The sequence below is a fragment of the Lynx canadensis genome, chromosome D2, assembly GCF_007474595.2.
Source record: "Lynx canadensis isolate LIC74 chromosome D2, mLynCan4.pri.v2, whole genome shotgun sequence".
Taxonomy (NCBI): Eukaryota; Metazoa; Chordata; class Mammalia; order Carnivora; family Felidae; genus Lynx; species Lynx canadensis.
Window position 1 is genome coordinate 51,965,977 of NC_044313.2, and position 14,216 is coordinate 51,980,192.

Here is a 14,216-nt window from a genome sequence, read left to right on the forward strand (position 1 = left end):
TGTGCCTAAGACCAAGGCATCCAGGTTGCTGGAGGTTTATAGCACCCTCTGCTGGTGACCACTTGCAAAGCCCGACCTCTGAACCAAAACAAAGCTCTCAAAATTAATTTGCTGGCCTGTGAATTTTTTACTCAACTGAAGGAATGTTAAGAAAAATCCTCTTTCCTATTACATACACTGATGCCTCCTCATTTTATCACAGAATTTCTGAGATCATGGCGTATTCTCCTCTGGTTCTGCTGCCGCTTTCATTTCCTTGTGCATCCTTCCTTTTTCCAGGCTCCTAATAAAGGACCCAGAAGCACTTGGTGAAATTTTCAGAGACAATGGTCTCCAAGGGCAGGCAAGGCCTGGAGGCCTCCAAGGCCACACAGGAGGTGGGTGGATGAGGCCTTCTCTGCCTTACCCTCAGGTCTGTGTCACTCTAGCTATAATGGAGATGTGAGTCACTCCCCTACACAAACACAAAGTCTCTCAATGGCTTCCAGAAACTTGAAGCAAAATCTAGTCTTCACCAGGAACTCTGAGGCCTGCATGATTGGGAGGCTGGCTACTTTTTTATAAGTTCACTTCCAATCATTCTTTCCCTTGTTCACTTTTTAAAAGAAAAAAAAATTGTTTATTTTTGAGACACACACACACACACACACACACACACACACACACACACACACAGAGTGTGAGGGGGGGAGGGGCAGACAGAGAGGGAAAAAGAGAATCTGAAGCAGGTTCCAGGCTCTGAGCTGTCAGCACAGAGCCTGATTCAGGGCTTGAACTCACAAACCATGAGATCACAACCTGAGCTGAAGTTGGGCACTCAACCAACTGATCCACCCAGGTGCCCCTCTCTTGCTTACTCTTAAGCTGATTTGGCCTCTTATTTGTACAACATGCCAAGCCTATTCTAGAGGTCAGTGTACTCACTATTCCCTCAACCTCTAGATATCCATGTGGTTCCTCCCTCATTTCATTCAGACCTCTGCTCAAATGTCACCTCTGCAGTCAGACAGAAAGTGCTCCCTAGCACTCACTATCCTTTTATCTGTTTTCTACTGTGTGTGTGTGTGTGTGTGGCCACTTTTGACTACCAAAAGGGTCAATTCCCACCAACCAAAGATCGCTGGGGCCATGCATGAGTCAAAGTTTTTAAAATTAAACTTCATGTAGCAAGAGAAACTAAACACTATTGAAAGGAATGGGCAAGCTCAGTAGGAGGGTGTTAGGAGGGGCTTGTACAGGATTTGGGCTTGTGTTTGGTGATATTACAGAGGGTTCATGAAAACAAGGAGGTGGGATGCTATTCTGAATTGAGTGTTTTCAGAAACCTGGGGCAATTCAGGATCTTAGTTGTACGTATTAATCGGGAGAGGGGTGTATGGTTACTTTTATGTTGCATGGTGTCTGTCCTAGCCTGATTACAAGTGAAGATGGTCTATCAGTCATGCATGTTGATGTTGATATTCTATAACATTGTTCATGTTCAGTAAGGAAACACCACTGTCAGTTACTAGTTGACAACTGTTAGGGATGCCTTTTTCTTTCTCATATATTAGTTTATTGTCTATAAAGTAAGCTTCCTGAGGGCAAGGAAGTTGTTTTATTTACCACTGAAGCACCGGTGCTTAAATAGTAACTGGCATATAGTATATGCTCAATAAATGCTTGATAAATATTCTTTCAAAATATCTTCCATTATTCAAGTCCTATACATCTACAATGGAGCCCTATATCTGGGACAGGGTAAATTCAGATCCTTAGAATGTCTCATAGGTAGAGGCAGAGTCAGCAGTAGTTGCTGCTGGGCAAACAGGTATTAATGTTTACCCTTTATTAATTTTTTTTAATTTTTAAATTTTTTTAAAGCTTATTTTGAGAGAGAGAGAGCACAAGCAGGGGAGCAGCAGAGACAAGGAGAGACAATCCCAAGCAGGCTCTGCACCATCAAGGCAGAACCCGATGTGGGGCTCAATCTCACTAACCACGAGCTCATGACCTGAGCTGAGGTCAAGAGTCAGATGCTCAACTATGTAACACAGGCACCCTGTTTACCCTTTATAGAACTTTAAAATGGAAAGCAACTGAGTCTTCCAGACTCTCCCTTAGACCAGGGAGCACTTAGCTTCCTTCAGGTGCTTAGGAAGACAATTATCCAAAACCCCCACTACTCTGCATTGGCAAGACATGGCCAAGTTAAAGACTATGCTATAAATAAAATGGGAGAAACACACCTCAGTCTGTTAAATCATCTTCGTTTCCCTGTTTTATATATTTTAAATGGAGCAGAGTTTTTTTTTTTTTTTAATGTCTATTTTGAGAGAGAGAGAGAGGGAGAGAGAGAGAGAATCACAAGCAGGCTCTGCACTGACAGCGCAAAGCTCAATGCAGGGCTCCATCTCCTGACCCTGAGATCATGACCTGAGCTAAAATCAAGCTGGAAGCCTAACCAAGGGAGCCATCCAGGTGTCCCTCCCCATTCAATATTTTATAGTCATATGGATTTTTAACACAATATATGACATAGTCTGCAATGCAGTTAGTCCTCCATAAAGATTTGTATTCCAATAAAGCTGTCACCTTCCCTTACTATATTACTATTTAAAAATACTTCTGGGGTGCCTGGGTGGCTCAGTTGGTTAAGCATCCAACTTCGACTCAGTCATGAGGTCATGGTTCATGAGTTGAGCCCCACATTGGGCTCTGTGCCGATAGCACAGATTCTGTGTCTCCTTCTCTCTCTGCCCCTCCCCCGCTCACTCTGTCTCTCAAAAATAAACATTTAAAAATTTTTATTTAAAAAAATAATTCTGCAGGGGTGCCTGGGTGGCTCAGTTGGTTGGGTGACCGACTTTGGCTCGGGTCATTCATGATCTCGCGGTTTGTGAGTTCGAGCCCCGCATCGGGCTCTGTGCTGACAGCTCAGAGCCTGGATCCTACTTTGGATTCTGTGTCTACCCCTCCCCTGCTCACACTCTGTGTCTCTCTGTCTCTCAATAATAAATAAACGTTAAAAATAATTTAAAAAATACTTCTGCACTTACTTAAGTGAAAGGGAATTAAGATATCATTTTTAAACCTATCAGATTGCCAAAAATGATAAAGTTCAGTAATACATTATTTTGGCAATGGTATGGATTAACTGGCAAACTCATACACTGCTAGTGGAAGAAAAAACTGTACAACTTCTATTAAGGTCAATCATGTGACAATATCTAACAAAATTTAAAATGCACAAACCCTTTGACCAAATACCATCAGTTTTAGCAATTTATTCTACAGATGAACTTGCACACATGCAAAGTAATATATTATTTACTATAGCACTGTTTGAATAGTAAATAATCTAAATGTCCATCTTTCAGGGAATGAGTAATAAATGACATCTATACTCAATGGAGTATCATGTTGCCATTAACAAGAATGAAACAGGGCAGCCTGGGTGGCTCAGTTGGTTAAGCTTCTGACTCTTGATTTCAACTCAGGTCATGATCTCATGGTTGTGGAATTGAGCCCTACACTGGGCTCTGCGCTGACAGTGTGGAGCCTGTTTCAGATTCTCTCTCTGCCTCTCTCTCTGCTCCTCCTCCCCTTACTCTTGTTCTTTCTCTCTCTCTCTCTCTCAAAATAAATAAGCATTAGAAAAAAAAAATGAAGCAAATTGCATTCTTTATGTACTTATATGGAAAGAACACCAATATATCATGTGGGAAAGAGAAAAGCAGCTCTTGACACTGGGGAGCTGGCCTGGTACCATCAGCTAGAACTTGAGTGTTGCCAGAAGCTGGCCCAGGACCCATAGCTAGGCCTTATTGTTTTCCTGTTGAACATAAAAAAAAATTTCACCAAACACCATCGTATGACAAGGAGACCAGTGACCATGATAGATCAAGATAAAAACAGGGGCTCTGGGTGGCTCAGTTGGTTAAGTGGCTGACTTCAGTTCAGGTCATGATCTCGTGGTTCAAGAGTTCGAGCCCCATGCTGGGCTCTGTGCTGACAGTTAGGAGCCTGGAGCCTGCTTCAGATTCTGTATCTCCCTCTCTCTCTGCCCCTCCTCTGCTTGCACTCTGTCTCTCTCAAAAAAAAAAAAAAAAAGATAAAAACAAGACTAGTCAATAATTATGTCTGAACACAGATAAAAACATAAATATTACTGAAACCACAAAAATGACCAAATATCCCTCTATCCTAATATGTGACTATTGCTTCCTTACCAATTGTAACATTAGCTTCGATCCATTCTTCCTGTCTTAAGATTTATTAAGATACTCAATCATTGGATTGCCCCAACATCCCGAAAGCATCCAATCCAGAGCAAATCCATGCTTCCTTAAAACTTTCCCCCTAAACCACCTAAATAACCACCCAAATCCTAAAATAAGTCCTTTCCAACACCCTCCAGCTGAGATGCCCTATAATTTCCCATGTTATATGTTCTTCCTCATTGTAATGAGCAATAAACCTTATTCAGCTAAGGTGTGTCCTTGGAGGGGAAGGCATTGGCATATGTTAAGTGAAATAAATAAGGTATGAAACCAGGTATGCATGTGCATATACATGTATATGCTACAGTTTGTTTAAAATAATATAAAAATAAATGAAAAAATATGTATTTGTTTGAATATGCATGGAATGCCTCTGGGAAAACATACTAGTTAAAAATGGTTGTCCTGGGCGCCTGGGTGGCGCAGTCGGTTAAGCGTCCGACTTCAGCCAGGTCACGATCTCGCGGTCTGTGAGTTCGAGCCCCGCGTCAGGCTCTGGGCTGATGGCTCGGAGCCTGGAGCCTGTTTCCGATTCTGTGTCTCCCTCTCTCTCTGCCCCTCCCCTGTTCATGCTCTGTCTCTCTCTGTCCCAAAAATAAATAAACGTTGAAAAAAAAAAATTAAAAAAAAAAAAAAAATAAAAATAAAAATGGTTGTCCTGATGGACTTCAAGCTGTATTACAAAGCTGTAATCACCAAGACAGTATGGTACCGGCATAAGAACAGACACTCAGATCGATGGAACAGAATAGAGAACTCAGAAATGGACCCAAAAACATGGCCAACTAATCTTTGACAAAGCAGGAAAGAATACCCAATGGAATAAAGACAGTCTCTTCAGCAAGGGTGCTGGGAAAACTGGACAGCGACATGCAGAAGAATGAACCTGGACCACTTTCTTACACTATACACAAAAATAAACTCAAAATGGATGAAAGACCTAAATGTAAGGCAGGAAGCCATCAAAATCCCCGAGGAGAAAGCAGGCAAAAACCTCTTTGATCTTGGCCGCAGCAACTTCTTACTCAACACATCTCTGGAGGCAAGAGAAACAAAAGCAAAAATGAACGACTGGGACCTCATCAAAATAAAAAGCTTCTGCATAGCGAAGGAAACAATCAGCAAAACTAAAAGGCAACCGACAGAATGGGAGAAGATATTTGCAAATGACATATCAGATAAAGGGTTAGTATCCAAAATCTATAAGGAACTTATCAAACTCAACACCCAAAACCACATATGAACACATATGTTAAAAAAACACCCAAAAACACATATGAACACATGTTCAAAAAACAAATAATCCAGTGAAGAAATGGACAGAAGACATGAATAGACACTTCTCCAAAGAAGACATCCAGATGGCCAACCAACACATGAAAAGATGCTCAACATCACTCATCATCAGGGAAATACAAATCAAAACCACGAGATACCACCTCACATGTCAGAATGGCTAACATTAACAACTCAGGCAACAACAGATGTTGGTGAGGATGTGGAGAAAAAGGATCTCTTTTGCACTGCTGGTAGGAATACAAACTGGTGCAGCCACTCTGGAAAACAGTATGGAGGTTCCTCAAAAAATTAAAAATAGAACTACCCTACAACGCACCGATTGCACTACTAGGTATTTATCCAAGGGATACAAGTATGCTGTTTCAAAGGGGCACATGCACCCCAACGTTTATAGCAGCACTATCAACAATGGCCAAAGTATGGAAAGAACCCAAATGTCCATCAATGGATGAATGGATAAAGACGATGTGGTATATATATACAATGGAGTATTACTCGGCAATCAAAAAGAACGAAATCTTGCCATTGGCAACTACGTGGATAGAACTAGAGGGTATTATGCTAAGTGAAATTAGAGAAAGACAAATATCACATGACTTCACTCACATGAGGACTTTAAGACACAGAACAGATGAACACAAGGGAAGGGAAGCAAAAATAATATAAAAACAGGGAGGGGGGACAAAATGTAAGAGACTTTTAAATATGGAGAACAAACACAGGGTTACTGGAGGGGTTGTGGGCTACATGGATTAGGGGGCATTAAGGAATCTACTCCTGAAATCATTGTTGAACTATATGCTAACTAACTTGGATGTAAATTAAAAAAATAAATTAAATTAAAAAAAATGGTTGCCTCGAGTCGCCTAGGTGGCTCGGTCAGTTGAGCGTTCCACTTTGGCTCAGGTTATGATCTCTCAGTTTGTGAGTTCGAGCCCCACACTGGGCTGTCTGCTGTCAGCATGGAGCCCGCTTCGGATTCTCTGTTCCCCTCTCTCTCTGCACCTCCCTGCTCACGCTCTCGCCCTTAAACATAAATAAACATTAAAAAAATGGTTGCCTCTTGGAAAGGGAACTAAACGCTGGGGCACAGGAGTCGGAGGAAAAGTTTTCAGTATATACAGTTTGTTACCAAGTTCATTACTTACTCACAATAACTTTTTAAAAAGATAGCAAAATCACAGGTACCACTGTGGCATGCAATCGTGAAGAAAATTCAGAATCTTGCCTGGACAGTTAGGATTATCAAATTTCTGCAGGTATGATTTCCACCATGTTGCAGTCCTTCAAAAATCGCATCACCACTGCCAACTACTCTCCAGCTAAGCCTCCAAAATGAGCTTTGGGGAAAAACAGGATCAAATTTCATGTACTTGGCCATCGTATTGATGAAGGCTGCTGATCGATGATCTCTAATGAAAAACCATCAGGTATAGGTGTTTAGAGTGGGATCCAAGACTCTTAAGGCTGGGATATGAACAGGTCGTGGTGGTTTTATACTTCCAGTTCTCATAGGGGGCCCTGTGAGCTGAGAACATACAGCATTTAAATATTATGCTCCTCTAGCAGATGCCTTACAGCCATCAAGTAGTCTTCACAGTTACAGCTGACGGTGGTAACCGAGCGTCTCTGAGGCATTCTCTTGACCCGGCACTTTTCTCAAGCCTCTGCTAGAGCCGGCTCCCACTCCACATGGTAGCCGGCAGTCTAGCACTCCAATGGGTGGATGAGCTGTTGACCATAAAACAGACAATTTTGGATACAGGGTATATTATATTCTACAGTCATATTTCACAAGCCAGTAGCAGTTGACAGCTCATTTTTGGGGTGTCTTGATCTTCCTTGGCGGGGGGCAAAAGCTTCCTATAGCTGTGCCCAGGCCTGGTTCCTTGACCTACTATCTTGGGGTCTGTAGCATTTCCTTCATCTCTAGTTTGACCTGTTGTGTACTTTCCACCATCCTACCCTCTCTCTCTTTGCCCTCGATTAACTCCTGTTTTATAAAGCTACTTATATCTGTCCCAACAATATAGACCCTGGCAATAGGCATCCCAGTGCTTCCATTAAAAACACATACTCTGTCAACAGCTCTCTAATACATACACAAATAAATCCCCCCCTTTTTTTTTTGCATGAGAATTAGAGTCCTGTAAACCTTTCATCATATCTTTATGAATTTTTCCTTCAGGGAGGGGTCAGTTCAAGTTTCACATGCTTAGTAAATTCTGCTTGGACCCTCAGACCCCAGTGAGCCCTTCCTCTCTCAAGTTACCAAATGAAGACAGTAAATTTGTCTGTTGACTCAGGGGTTTCTAAACATTTCCTTCCCCTATCCTCAACTCTTTTTTCAAAGGGAAAGCCAAATCTGTGAAATACCAGCTCTGGATGACAACAGCACAAACTCAGGGTGCCTGGGCGGCTCAGTCAGTTAAGTGACTGACTGATGATTTTGGCTCAGGTCATGAGCTCATGGTCATAGGATGCATCCTCACGTCAGGCTCCACAATGAGGTGAGCATGGAGCCTGCTTGGGATTCTCTCTCCCTCTGTCCCCCACTCTCTCTCTCTCAAAATAAATAAATAAACTTAAAAATAACTGGGGTGCCTGGGTGGCTCAGTTGGTTGAGCACCCGAGTCTTGATTTCAGCTCAGGTCATGATCCCAGGGTCATGGGATTGAGCGCTGAGACGGGCTCCATGCTCAGCATGGAGCCTGTTTAAGATTCTCTTACCCTCTCTGCCCCTCTTCCCCACTTGTGCTCTCTCTTTAATAAATAATTTTTTTTTTTTTAGGTTTATATATATGAGAGAGAGAGAGAGCAGGGGAGGGGCAGAAAGAGAGGAAGAGAGAATCCCACGCAGGCTCCACACCATCAGTGCAGAGCTTCACGTGGGGCTGGAACTCATGAACCGAGAGATCATGACTTGAGCCAAAATCAAGAGTTGCTGCTTAACCGACTGAGCCACCCAGGCGTCCCAATAGAATGTGCTGGGTTTTTTCTTTAAAAGAAAAAAAAAGGAAAAGAATGGTACAAACTCCAATTCCCTTTCCCCTACCCCTGAAGAAGTTCAACCTGCCAGTTTCAAAACTACAGGTTTATTCCACTAACAAATGTTGTTGGCTACCTTTTCATGTCAACTTCCCAGATAGATTATTAATTTCCTATGGGCACAGATCCTGTTTTATTGACCTAAATTCAACTAGTGTTTCAGCATTATGTACCAGCTACTGAACCAGCAAGGGTAGAATACTTTCATATCTGGCCTTTGATACAACCTAGGAGATAGGCATTTTTTTGGTCTCCATTTTACACATAAAGTTAAGAGGAGCTGGAAGAAAAGACCTAATTTAAACAGCAGCAGAGATGCAACTCATGCCCAGGCCCTCAGAGTCTAAATCCAGTACCTTTTCTATTCCATCAAGCAGCCTCTAGGGTCTGTCCTGGATTATTCCTTCCCAGAGTTCTCAAGAGAGACCAGCTGGGGCCACCACTAGAGAGGCTACAATTAGTAGTGATCATGAAGACAAGTTCAGTCATGGATCAAGTTCATATGGTCTATGACAATGCTTAGTGTTCCAATGACACCATGGTTCTAAGCTACTGAGCTACCCCCAACAGCTGTTTTCCCTTCTTTTCCTGTTCATCATTATTTCCAAAGCTGACCTGCCAAGATGATGGCATCTTCCTAACATAATCTACAATTAAACCAAAACCAACCGACAAAAGCTTTAATCTGTCCAAGAATAATTAGCAATTTGCTTCTCTTTTCTCCCTCTCAACTTAACCTACAATTATTCTATACCTTCAGGAAGATCACTTTTCTTCTCTAGTTTACACAAAAGAAAGGGGAAAGAGCAAATGGCTTATCTAAAAGACAATTAGGAATCAGTAAATGCCCGGGACTAGATACCATATTAAGATTTAAAGTTGCTGGGCCCAATCATTCACAAAAATAAAAACTTACTGTATAAAAAATAGACCAGCTGCATTAGGAATGCAAGACGCTCAAAGAAATGACTGCAATCCAACTTTCAAATGTTTTATTTTTAGTGTTTTTAAACATTTTAATACAACAAAGATATAAAATAATATATATTAGTTAAATCTGGATTTAATTTAGAATCAAGATATTTACTTATATACAATACTGTGCTTCAAGGTATGGCTACCACAGGAACGTTCACATCTTCAAGTAATACTAGTTTCCTCTGTGGACAGAGTGACATTTAGGTAGTGTTCTTAAAACAAAACATGCCCACTTTAGTTTAGCAAACTAATTTTGCTTCCCCCGCTCAGTACCAGTTTCCACTTCCTTTGTTCCATATCAGGAATACTTCAATTGTCCTAATAATCCATAGATTCTCTCAAAAAAAATTATTAAAATAAAGCATTTTTAAGATGACTAACTAATAAGCCAGTAGTTTATACTGAAACAGACCTGAAATAACAACAAAATTATCATAGTATTCCTTCTCCCTCCACATCAGGCACAAAGCATCCTTATGCTTAAACATGGAGTACACTGAATAAAAAGTCCATTGGCTAATTTAGGGTAGAACATATTCTAAAAACCAACCTTACCAGTAGCTGAATTATGGCTTATAGATTTCATAGATATTCTTATTGAACTTGATGCAAAATAATAGGCCACATTTAAGTTACTTGAAATTGGTGGCATTCACTGGGTGTGAGGGGTAGGTGAGAGGGGAGACCAAAACCTACTTTCATCGTAATTTCAGTCATTCAGAGCTTCTCAAACACAGAGAGGGAAAAATCCTCAACCTCTTTCCTTTCTCACTTGTCATGTGAAGCAGTCTGACTTTTGATGTTACTAACAAGTCACCTCTACAAAGGTAAGGGGGTAATTCAGGCTACACTTTTACAAGTGCACACCATCTTAACCACCAAGTAAAGATGGCATTAAAACTGACATGCTTTGTTGGCTTTGAAACTATCTAAATGAAACCAATCCTGCTTAAGAAAGCTATTGGACTATTCTAAAAGAGAACTTTCTTGTCTCAAATGCCTGAATACCTTAAAGAACTGACACATGACTATTACTATAATTACTTTTTTTAAGGGATAACTTAGGTCTACAAAGACTATCAAAGAAGTAAATTTATTAGATCACAGAGTTTAAAACAAGAATATGGTTAACGTTCTCAAGCATTTTAGAACAAGAATCCTTAAAAAATGTTTACTATAAAACTAATGATGAAATTGCCTTTTGCTGAATACACTGAAAGCAGGTTAGTGTTATGAATATGACTTTGAAATATAAATAACACTTTCCAAACAGATGTCTCTAAAACAGACTTTCATATAAGCTATAAGAGGATTTGGTTCCTCAGTTCTCCATTTACAAATTGTAAGATTTTTGAAATTCTAAGTAACAACACTCAGGCAGGTACAGGGTAAGAAAGAGCCACTTGTGGTGTGTGTAAATCATTACACAATCAGCAGGTCTTTTAGTCAACAGATGTTTTGTTGTGAACAGTCCACATTTCTTCAGCTGACTGGTTCTAAGATCACCTTCATTGCTTTCTGATTACGAAAAAAATACTTAATCAGATATGGAAGTTGTATTTTTACCCCAGCAATTCTGACCACAGAGAGTTATGGAAAGGATAGGCATTTGAGAATTTTGCAGCAAAGCCAAAAAAGGTTTCTCCCAAATTATTCAGTAATAACAATAAATGTGCCTTCTTCAAAATCTCCTACTCTCTACTAACTTCAATTACCCTTCAGTTAACAATGTCCTGCATGGACTTAAAAAAAGAAAAAAAGACAAAAAAGGCTACACTGTCCTCAGGAACATAGAGAAATGCATTGAGGACTTTCAATATAACCTCCAGTTTGCATTCCCCAAACCAAAACCTTCTTGGTTCCTTCTATACTGAACTTTCAGTATTTTATAAGCTTTCACAAGCGTGCAACTGAAGACAGGGCAAAAAAATATATAGATCTAAGGCATGTAGCTTCTCCACCTAGCCACATTCATACCCAAAATGTGAATATAAATACCACCTTTCCAATGGTTTAGATTTTAACAAGAAAAAAAATACAAAGACAAAATCTGGAGAGTTTCTGGACAAAACAAAACAAAACACAACTGTAATATAGGTTTCATATTAAAAAAAGAAATGGAAAAGAATTTTGTGTCCAAGTTTTCCAAGAAAGAGACTTGGAGATGATGAATTTATGTAAACACTGCCTTGTATTAGTTATAAATTATAAATTTGGCTTACCTTTTCCTCAAATCAGATACGATAAATGCAAGGTTGAAAACTTATTTTACAATCCTCATTGCAGTCTGCTGTTAGGCACTCTGCAAAGTTAGTTACAATTTTTTTTTTCTATTTTGTTCTAGAATAGAATCCATATAAAGGAAAGAAGACTGACGTTAGGAAATTTATCATTAAGTAGCTATCTAACATTCTTGAATTAATGTTGCCACAGATTTTCTTCAAACATTTTTCCAAAAGCTAACATTAAGTCCCTCCCTAGCTAAAATACTGTCTTGCTCTGTCAGTTGGAAAGAATGCTAGTTACACATAATTTGACCTCAAGAGCCATAGGAAACATCCTTCACCTTTCATGATTATGCAGTTTCCTTACATGAAATGTTGGCATTTTTGTCCCTAGCAGGTAAAACAATCAACAATTTAAGATATAAGATTCTAAAGTGTGAGTTTTAAAATCATAATAAAATTTGAATTGCCTTGTGTCATTTCTCAGGTGAGAAATAAGATATAATGTTCAGAGTAGACTCAAATTGGGGTAATTCAGCACTGGCTGAAACTTGTTTGCGTAATATTCCTTTCCTGCTCACTCCCTTCAAGCTCCTCTGTACCTTATACAAGGGTGGGAATAGGACTCAAAATGCAAAAACAAAATATTTCACCCACATGACAAGCAGATTTCAGCTAAGTGGCCTAATTTTAGACCTCAGTATGTCAGCACTTTTTCTAACTCCTTGTTTTAAAATGGAATGTAAAAACTACACACTTAGTTTTCCAAGTGGCTAAGCTCAATCAGTTGGGGCTCAAATTCCAATTCCATAACCATTCTACTGTCATAACTATTAAAATCATTAAAAGCAAAGTGACAAATGTTATCACAGGGGTCAGATTACTTACGGTACTAAATTTCTAGTGTAAACAGTAACTAAGTTATATCACTTCCTGACTGCCAAATTAAGACAAAATAGAAAGAATGTATGTACACAATTGTATTTAAAAATGAAAAACAACAAAACCTTTTTATATCCAAATATATTTGAGACTGTTTACTTCTGATGGCCAAGAATGACAAATATTAAACCAAATAATTGTATAATGCCTGCAACCTGTTATCGTTTCTTTTCAGAAATAGAAAAAATATTCTTTGCATGCAAACCTCCCTACTTAAAGACATCAGAACTTTATCTAACATTTGGTAAAACACTCCACTATTTTACTCATTAAATAACATCATTAAATATCATAAAATTGGGTTGTCATAAGTCTAACTAACAACTACAGCACAAAGTTGTTCCAGGTACCTACCTCACTAAAATTAAGCCAATTTGATTTTTATGGATGCAGCCACTTTTCCCTCAAAAATACTGACTGATGGTCATACTGAGCCCTCAGAACAAAATAGGAACTGCATCTTGTGTTTTATCTTTGGTGAAAAATGCCAGTACCATATTTGTAGTCAGTTACTTCGTGGATAGCCCCTTTCATTTTCTTCTGGTTTCAGGCATCCTAGTATGTTCAGGATACTTTTCTTAAAGATGGTTCAGGAGGCAAAAATTATTTGTTAGTAATACAGATTACTTTCTAGAGTTGCAATTTTCAAGAATACAGAGATCAGTTCAAAGAACAAATACTGCTCACTTGGTAGGGGTTTTTCCCTTGAAGATATTAAGGAGCTTAAAAAAAATTATTTCTTGACTAGAGTCCTAATGAAATTACAAACAAACAAACAAACAAACAAACAGAACCACTTTCAACCAGCAAATTGCTTAAGTTCAACAAGCCAGTACTCAACAGGTAAAGGTAACAATCTGACTTCAATCACAACATTAAGTTTGTTGAAAAAGAAGGGTCAGGAAACATCTACTTAAACTTAAGCTTCCTATTCAAACAGATATGTAAGGACTCTTGATTGTTCTTTCTTGATTTCTATAATCATAGCCTTGCTCAGAATATGAACTTTACTTTGTCAACATATAAGCCCAAAAGCAAGGCATCCAGGAACAACCTAGGGGGAGAAAGCAAAGTTACTCACTTTCGACAACTACTATATATTTAATCAAGAACCCATTACAAAGGTAGTCTTTATCCAATTAATCTTTTCATTATTGCTGGTTTTGAAAATGGCCAACAATATTCATTAGGTACTGTACCATTAACATTGCATTCAAAAAAAGAAAACATGGGAAACCAAATTCTTGCTCTCCTACTCTGCTGATATGCTCTGGTATTGGCTAGAGTATGGTAGTACAAAAAGAGTCTTGTCGTGATATAAAAGGCAATAAACACATCAATGGAATAATGTTCATGGGCAGCCAAAATGAAGAAGATTCCAAAGAGGTTGAGAACCCAGGATAAAGTGTGCAAGAAATTCCAGCTTCTTGGTGTATCTGGGAAAAGGACAGAAACATCGTTT

The 14,216-nt window shown here is 39.3% G+C and overlaps 1 protein-coding gene across 9 annotated transcripts in view; it reads right to left on the minus strand.

The window, feature by feature from the left end:
• The window catches only part of SAMD8 (sterile alpha motif domain containing 8), a 78,355-nt gene that overhangs the window by 16,325 nt on the left and 47,814 nt on the right, over positions 1 to 14,216 (minus strand). For 6 of the 9 annotated variants that reach the window (XM_030335094.2, XM_030335098.1, XM_030335095.1 and 3 more), the window contains one exon: positions 9,587 to 14,190. In XM_030335094.2, coding sequence (XP_030190954.1) covers positions 13,886 to 14,190 — 305 coding nt within the window. In that variant the 3' untranslated portion in view covers positions 9,587 to 13,885. Of the gene's footprint in view, positions 1 to 6,709; positions 7,090 to 9,586; positions 14,191 to 14,216 lie in introns of those variants that run through there. The other 3 variants (XR_004344252.1, XR_004344251.1, XR_004344250.1) reach the window with 3 other exon arrangements.